The 9,054-nt window shown below is 38.0% G+C and overlaps 1 protein-coding gene across 1 annotated transcript; it reads left to right on the top strand.

Moving 5' to 3' along the window:
• Window positions 1–1,527: 1,527 nt before the first annotated feature.
• Window positions 1,528–2,564, top strand: LOC109240696. Its single transcript, XM_019407365.1, has 3 exons — window positions 1,528–2,100; window positions 2,177–2,389; window positions 2,457–2,564. Exons 1-3 carry the CDS (start codon window positions 1,528–1,530, stop codon window positions 2,562–2,564), a joined length of 894 nt encoding a protein of 297 aa, XP_019262910.1.
• Window positions 2,565–9,054: the final 6,490 nt, after the last annotated feature.

The following is a 9,054-nucleotide window of genomic DNA, read 5'->3' on the forward strand; positions in this document are numbered from 1 at the left end:
TGCCAACCTGCAATCATTAGAAAACACAAAGGGCTGATCCTTTTCAAGGAGTTTACATAAAGGGTTAGCAATCTTAGAGAAATCTTTTATGAATCGCCTGTAGAACCCGGCGTGCCCAAGGAAACTTCTCACCGCCTTGACCGAAGTGGGCGGTGGAAACTTCTCAATTACATCAACCTTAGCATGGTCAACCTCAATTCCTTTATAGGACACTTGATGCCCCAAGACTATCCCTTCTTGTACCATAAAATGGCACTTTCCCCAATTCAGTACTAAATTTGTCTCCACACATCTTCTGAGCACTCTTCTTAAATTGTGAAGACATTCTACGAATGAATCCCCTGCCACAGAGAAATCATCCACAAATACCTCCATAATGTCTTCAACCATATCCGTTAAATGGCTAACATACACCGCTGGAATGTAGCCGGTGCATTGCAAAGTCCAAAAGGCATTCTCCGAAAGGAAAAGATGCCATACGGACAGGTGAAAGATGTTTTCTCTCTGTCTTCAGGGGCTATTGAGATCTGATTGTACCCCGAATATCCATCCAAGAAACAGAAGTGAGATCGCCCAGCCAACCTATCCAACATTAGGTCAATGAGTGGCTAGGGGAAATAGTTCTTCCGGGTGGCTGTGTTCAATTTCCGATAATCCATGCAAATCTGCCATCCCGTGACTATACGAATCGAGATCAACTCATTATTCTCATTTTGTATGACCGTCATTCCCCCCTTATTCGGCACACACTAAACAGATCTGACCCAATCGCTGTTAGAGTTAGGGAAGATGATACTACCATCTAACCATTTGATCACTTCCTTCTTCACCACATCTTTCATATTCGGGTTCAGCCTTCGTTGATGTTCTTTGGAAGGTTTGTACCCTTCTTCCAAAAGAATCTTGTGCATAAAAAAAGCTGGGTTGATACCCTTTATGTATATGGGTTTGGCTGACGGTTTGAAGGTCAATGTAGATGCTTGGGGTGCATTCTTGAGCAAAACATTCACAGAGTGTAAGATTCTCCTTGACAAGATGTCTCAGAATTCAGGCTGGATAACGAGAGATGCAACACTCACTCCAATAGTGCATTCTGTCGCTTTTGACCCAAACAATACAAATGCAAAAAACATAGCCACTCTCATGACCCAGATGATCTTGCTGACAAAGAAAATCGATGAGATGGGTACGAAACAGGTGCACATTGTTGATACCACAAATAGAGGCTTATGCACTCCTTGCATAAACCAGTCATATGTGTGCTCGTGGAGTGGAGAGAATGACAACCAGGGTTCCAGAGAAGACATGAATTTTACCAATAATTTCGGAGGTCAAAGGCAAGGTGGGCAGCTATGGGGACCAACATCAAACCAGCAGTACAGACCAAACCAGCCACAGCACAACCCCAATCCAGGAGGAGCACGACCACAAGGCCAAGTCGTACCTTATCAAAGGCAGCAGGGCTATAATCAGTAGCACCAGCAACAGTTGGCCTACCAACCACCTCATCAACAGTAGGACAGTAACATGATCGAAATCAGGGGCATGCTGCAACAACTCATTGGGACAAATGGAAAGACGAAAGAGAAGTTAGATGCACATGATTCAGCAATCAAAGGCATTAAAACTCAATTGGGACAGTTATCTATGGCCTTGAACAATCGCCCACAAGGAACATTGCCTGCAGATACAAACATTAATCCAAAGGAGCAGAACCCAAATCAGCTCATGGCAATGAGTCTCGGGAATGGAAGAGATTTAAACAGGGAGCAAGAAGTTGCTCAATCTAGGAGAGAGACAACGCCAACTACTCCAGTTACATTAAAGAAAGAAGAGTCAGCAGAGCTCACCGAGGTTATAATTGAACAGGCACAGGTTGACAAGGGTAAGGAGAAGGAAGGTGAACAACTCTCAGAACAGGTGGTAGAAAAAGCTTCCAGCAAAGAAAAGACACAAAGCAGTGGGCAGAGGTTGACTCCTGCACCATTCTTCATAGGTCGACAAAGCAAAAGAAAGATGATCAATATAGGAAATCATGGAAATGCTCAAACAAATTCAATTGAATATTCCACTGATGGATGTTTTGAGGGAAATGCCAGGGTATGCAAAAATGATGAAGGACCTCATGTCGCGAAAATTTAACTTCCAGGACCTGTCCACTGTAACTCTGACGCAGACCTGCAACGCGGTAGTAACAAGGCCTATGGCTCAAAAGGTGTCTAATCCAGGTAGTTTTACTATCCCATGCACCATTGGGAGTTATGCCTTTGCCAAAGTATTGTGTGACTTGGGAGCCAGTATAAACTTGATGCCCTTGGCAATCTATACAAAACTGGGCATTGGCAGAGCTAGACCAACCTCAATATTGCTGCAACTGGCTGATCGCACAGTCAAAAGACCGACAGGAATTCTTGATGATGTGCTTGTTCAAGTGGGGAAGTTTGTATTCCCTGCAGACTTACGTCATTCTTGACTGTCAAGTGGATGAAAAGACACCAATCATTCTGGGAAGGCCATTTTTACCCACTGGGAGAGCATTGATTAATTGTGAGGCTGGGAGTTGAAAATGAGGTTGAACAGTGAAGAAATAATATTCAGTGTTCAACAATCTATAAGGAGACCCAGTGAATTTGCAAATTGCTCGCTAGTAGAGGCCGTGGATGTAATACTACAAGAGGAGGATGAGACTCTTAATGTCAGGGATCTGTTAGAAGCCTGCTTGATGAATCTGGAAAATATGGATGGTGAGGAGTTGGCAGAGTGGGTCATGGCTCTCGAAGGTCAAGGGTTTTGGAAAAGGGAACCTCAGTTCGAGCCCCTACACTTAGAAGAAAGAACAACACCACCTGCGAAACCATCGATAGAGGAGCCACCACAGTTGGACCTGAATCCGCTTCCAGCTCACCTCAGGTACACTTTCTTAGGGCCTAATTCTACTTTACCTATTATTATATCATCCGGTTTGTTGGCTGTGCAGGTAGAGCAACTCCTACAGGTGTTACGGGAATGTAAGACTGCTATTGGTTGGACCATGGCAATCTCTGTCCCAACATCTGATCCGGGATGCCATGGTGCGGAAACTTCACCAACATACCCTTAAACCTCTCCCGGGTTTCTTGCAAAGTCTTAGTCGGTTTCTGCCTGAATTGCTATATCTCATCAATTTGCCTTGCAGTTTTGTTGGGTGGATAAAACTTGTTTAAGAACTGCTTGACTAGTTCCTCCCAAGTAGCAGTAGAGTTTATTGGGAGTGAATTCAGCCAAGTTTGAGCCTCCGTAGTCACTGAGAATGGGAACAGTAATAATTTGATTGCTTCAGGAGTCACATTCAGCTGTCTTTGGGTGACACAAATTGATAGAAAGTTCTTCAGATGTTGTTGTGGGTCTTCGATGTATGACCCGGAGAACAACCCCTTATTCTGCAATAGGTGCAACATGTTGTTGGTAATCTGGAATGTCTCCGCTTGTATCTGAGGAACCGCAATTGCTGTGGCCAGGTTATCAGCAGTTGGTTGCGCCCAGTCAAAAAGAGAAGCTTCCGGCACAAGAGGTGCTACCACTCTGACGTTTGGGTCATCTCGATCATTCCCGTTGTTCCCGTTGATGTTGTCTATGTCACCCATTTCAATTTCGAATTGTTCATTTTGTTTTAGCTGTTTGCCCTTCTTGTTAGCCCGGTTCAATGTCCGGAATGCTTTCTCGGGATCTGAGAGTCCTTCAAAGAGTTCACCAGCTCTCAAGGAGCTTCTAGGCATACACCTGAGTCACAGAAGAGTTCAAACGTGAGAATTTCAATGAAAATATTTTTAACACCATAGAAAATTGATCTAAACTAATAATCCTAGCAATTCTTCCAAGGTGTAATAAATAACACCGTTAGTTCCCCGGCAACGGCGCCAAAATTTGATCACGCCAAACTATGCCTTATAAAAGGACTAAGCGGTCGGTGCAAATATAATCCGGTTCAAGTCCAGAGTTGAATCCCATCGGGAACTAACCTATTTACTACAACTTTTAACACTGCTAATGATAAGCTCAAACAATTCCCGGATGCAAGATTTTTAGTGGATAATGAGTACAATTTAGTTAACTAAGGAAAAATGACAAAAAAACTAGTAATAATCAAGAATATAGTTGAATTCAATGGTAAAATGGTCTAGGGTTATTGATTTCCCCAATTGTCGGATTAATTTCTGACACGTTAGCTATAATTTCGCCGTAACACTCTATAAGGAATATGAGTTCTGGGCTACCGTAATTATCTCTCGATCAAATACGATAATTTACTAGAAGCATTCTCTCGAACTACTCTAGTTAACAATTTATGCAACTCAGAATTATTCCACCAAAGCTTCGTTATCTCTAACCCTGCTTTTAAATTCAAGTAATTAATCTCTTAACTTACCCGAAAATGGTGTTGTTCAACAACAATCAAACCAAGTGTTCTTTCTCAAGCAACACAGGATAACTAGACACGATTAATCAATGGCCCTTTTAATTAATCACAAGACAACACGTAGTTGAACAATCATAGAGTAAAAATGGCTCAATTATATCAAAACAGAGTCAAGACTTCATCCAACAATTGTTTCCATAAACCCTAGATGACGGATTTAGCTACTCATAGTAATAGACAAAAATTCACTATATAAAGTCATAATCAACAACGGAATTAAGAAGAAGATGAAAACTCTAAGGAAATTCTCTGTCTTCCTTCCGTGTTCTTGCCTCCAAAATCTCTCTAAAAACAGCTTCCTTTCTCTTCTGGGCGAATTAGGCTTCATATAGGTTTAGGTTAGTCGCTTAGAAATTACAGAATTGACCCTGGGTTATTGGCTTCCGTCAGCTCGTCCGCGGCAGCGGATTGGACCGCGGACTCGACCGCGGATTTCGCCCAGTGTTCTGCCTCAGTGCGCGGCCAATGCTTGATCAATCTGCGGCCGCGCACCTGGAGGGGACTTCGCCTCTTGCTTTTCTTTGTCCTTTTCGACCGTGCTAACCTCTGATTAGCCTTCCACGCCCCATATTGACTCCAAAACACTCTTTAGCTTCCTCATAGCTCGGAGTGGCTCCTGCAAAACATAAATCTCTTAATTAGAGCATTTTGTTATCTTTTAACATTCAAACATTGATAAAGTGCGGCTAAATTAGAGTGTAAATAGTATCTAAATTGCATAATTATAGCCTACTTTCATAAATCTTACGAAAAATACTTGATCACGAAACTTGTAGGGAATTCTTCAAAGCTTGAGGCGTGTCAAAGACACTGTCCTTAAGAATATTTCACCCGATTTGGGTGTGTCCCCCAGGATTCAACAAGCCCTTCTAGTATAAAACTAGGAGCATAAACTAACAAAGATTTATTCAGCTTGGTTGAAAATCCAGCAGAAGGAAGGAGAGTATTTTCTGTATACTTGGTATCTCCCACACCAGAAAGAATATATGTATATAAAGAATGTGTGTATATATAGGATGAGTGGAATCAAGTGGTTATAATGGGTGAGTAATGGTCCAACGGTTACAAATATAAAATAATGGCCCATTATTGCATGAAACAATAAAGACACTAAATGTTAATAAAATGAATCTAGACACTTTCAGAAAATATGATTCTCGACACTTCCTTTTGAGATACCATATTCACTATTTTTCTAATAGTCCCCCACATATCTCAAAAGGAATAGAAGGATAGAATATTTTGATGAATTTTTCTACATATGAGTACAATGCATCGAATCTGGTATCTCGTAGACCATGAACCAGACCTAGAAAAATAAGATTAAGCTTGCTGAATAATATGAAGTAACTTCTATGAACCAAAAATTCTTTTGTAAGCCTAGAGTCTTATCTATCACATTATACTCGCACAATCTTTGTCGTTACCGCGGTTTTGCGCTAAAAGTCCATGCGCGCGCCTGGTTTTCATGAGTGCTCTAGAAATTTTGCCACAAATTTCGTAGAAGCGGCCCCACTCCATACTAATATAGGTCCATCCATCAAGCGTATTCTGCGGTGCAATACACCACCTACAAAAGGCTATGGATTATTGGACTGAGAGTTTAATAACTCAGCCTCACATTTCTTGCAGTCTTGCACTATAAACACACACCATAGGAAGAGACATAACTTAATAGTGCACATTTGATCGACTAATGACTTGTTATTACTCGTATGAACCTTCTTCATGGAATCTCCAATAACATAGGTTGGGTTACCATCATTGTTGATATATCTCTAATTGGCAAAAGTCTCAACCCCTCGATGTTTCACTTATAAGTTAAAGGATCGGCCAAATCCTCTTTTGACTACACATTATATGTATGAAATTTTTTTTATCTCTAAGCAAATGCTTTATCACATTATATCTTAAGAAAATATGTCTACTCTTCTCATTGAAAGAAGTAAAATTTTCTAAACATAGAAGCAATTTTAACTTCTACAGAAATAGCTTACATAAGAATTGGGTCATAATTCAACAATTTGTTCACCCAAATATTTAAGAAACCCAAAGTAAAATGCAGTAGCCCCCACATTTTCAAAACTTTTAAGGTAAAGGGGTAATATTTTTCAAAACTTATAAGAAATATTACCAACTTCTCATATATAATACATTTCATCTTATAAATAACAGCATATAGTTCCACTCAAACGATTATGTATAACTACCGACATTATGTCATCATAAACACTTATTTTAAGTAAGTACAAGTATTAACATTTTTGATATTTCTTAAAATAGTAAGAAACATTAACAAATCATTATTACAATACTCACTGCCCATAACAAAATTATTTTATTGATGCAACCTCATCATTCTCAAAAAAAATTTTTACTCCAACTTTTTTTAACAATTTTACAGGAACCAAATTTGCCCGAATATTAGAGTTATGGATCACCCAACTAATGACAATATCTTTCAGAAGCGAGTTTAAAAAGAAATTTTCCATTCTAAGAACTTGAGTAGTTCTTGAATCACCAAAATAAATAAACCATTCTTCTTGTTCTTCAACTTGGGTGTATGACACAAAATTAACTTTATTAGCACGAATCTGCTTAGTAGCACAAGAGTCTAACATCCAATCTGTTGCATTAGCCATAGAATTCGCTTGAGAAATGACCACAACAATTATATCATCCGTTTAGTCAAAATTAACTTTATTAGCACAAATCTGCTTAGTAGCACAAGAGTCTAACGTCCAATCTATTGCATTAGCCATAAGATTCACTTGAGAAATGACCACAACAATTATTATTTCCAATAAAGTTTGTTCTCAAATAATTAACTCATAGTTATATGAAGAAAAATCAGTCATTATTCAACATTCACCCAAATGACCAAGAGATAAGCAAAGTCTATTTTTAGATCATAAAGTACTTCCACCAAAATGCAATATACTTTGACTCTCTAATATATATATATTGTCGCCACAAGAATCACAAATTCCATAAGACTCATATTGACATTTAAAAATTATTTTAGCGATGCAAGGGCGGAAAAATCAATCGACAATAATATACATATATGAGTTCTTTTAGATATATGTATAATAACCATTTTGATAAAGTCAAATTTAGAATCACTCAAAAGTTCACTTATGATCTCTAGCAACATAAGTAAACTGTAAAATATTGATGCATTTAAAAATTAAATTTTAACACTGCTAAAAACAAATAACATATTGCCTCTTTAAAAAATTTAAGAGAGGAAATTCAAAACATTGAAGATAAAGAGAACTACAAAAGCATCATTCATAAGACTAAAGAATTAACATACATTTTCTTTCACAATACAAAATGCACATAAATAATAACATGTTACAAATCGATATTAGTAAATAACGCACAGCCCGAAACACTAACCAAATTAGAATTAAATTATATGTATATTCTTAACGTCAAAGTTTATCTGCCTATTATATTCTCACGAGAATAAGCATAAAAGAATAAGAGGTATCAGTTCAATTACGCGTACCTGACACTTAGATATAATGTTGCGCAAAAATCTTTCAAGCGAAAGATATTACCGTTTGTCTTTAAAGTCCATCAGAATTTCATAGGTAGTATTCTCCATAAGAACAAAGTGAGATGTCCTTAAGATTGTTGTAAATCTTACGGAAAATACTTGATCACGAAACTTGTAGGGAATTCTTCAAAGCTTGAGGCGTGTCAAAGACACTGTCCTTAAGGATATTTCACCCGATTTGGGTGTATCCCCCAGGATTCAACAAGCCCTTCTAGTATAAAACTAGGAGCATAAACTAGCAAAGATTTATTCAGCTTGGTAGAAAATCCAGCAGAAGGAAGGAGAGTATTTTCTGTATACTTTGTATCTACCACACCAGAAAGAATATATGTATATAAAGAATGTGTGTATATATAGGTGAGTGGAATCAAGTGGTTATAATGGGTAAGTAATGGTCTAACGGTTATAAATATAGAATAATTTGTAGACACTTTCAGAAAATATGGGTTTGGACTCTTCCTTTTGAGATACCATATTCACTATTTTTCTAACATAATGTAGGCAGTATACTCTGACTCAAGCATAGTGACTAATTCTACGGTTCGAAAGACAACTTCACCATTGATCCAAAACACTCATTCAAAATAAGAAATCATCAGTTACCTTTTTTTTTTTTCCAGATTTACTTATGTTGTGTTAATTAAATAAGGCGCTTAAAGAAAGATAAAAGGTAGTAATTGATCAACGACTACTTTCATGATTAAGGCTATTAAAGGAGTATGAAAAAGTACATAAAAAAGACATATATGGACCGGAGTTAGTATAACCTTCCATTTATTTTTGTTGTTTAGCTATAGGAACACTGAATAGTAGAGCATTTCCTGTTAACCAATTGGTTCTTTTAACCCTCTAAAATGTATGCAAGTCCTTCGGTTTTCTCAAATCATCTCCAGACTGCAAATTTTAAACTTATTCTTAATGCAAATTAAAAGATCCTCCACCAAAAGGGAAAGGACTAGAATTTCATTAACGGCATCTGGAAATCATTTTTTTAGGAAAGATGGAGAAAGTAATGTTATTTGAAGACTGG

This window comes from Nicotiana attenuata, unplaced genomic scaffold (assembly GCF_001879085.1).
Source record: "Nicotiana attenuata strain UT unplaced genomic scaffold, NIATTr2, whole genome shotgun sequence".
Classification (NCBI taxonomy): Eukaryota; Viridiplantae; Streptophyta; class Magnoliopsida; order Solanales; family Solanaceae; genus Nicotiana; species Nicotiana attenuata.

What these genes read in the sequence shown, in the direction of transcription:
- LOC109240696 (XM_019407365.1), top strand. Translation starts at nt 1,528, where the DNA reads ATGATCGAAATCAGGGGCATGCTGCAACAACTCATTGGGACAAATGGA. An exon ending in GTTTTGAGGGAAATGCCAGG is followed by an intron (nt 2,101 to 2,176) that starts GTATGCAAAAAT and finishes ACTCTGACGCAG; the next exon opens with ACCTGCAACGCGGTAGTAAC. An exon ending in TGCAACTGGCTGATCGCACA is followed by an intron (nt 2,390 to 2,456) that starts GTCAAAAGACCG and finishes TATTCCCTGCAG; the next exon opens with ACTTACGTCATTCTTGACTG.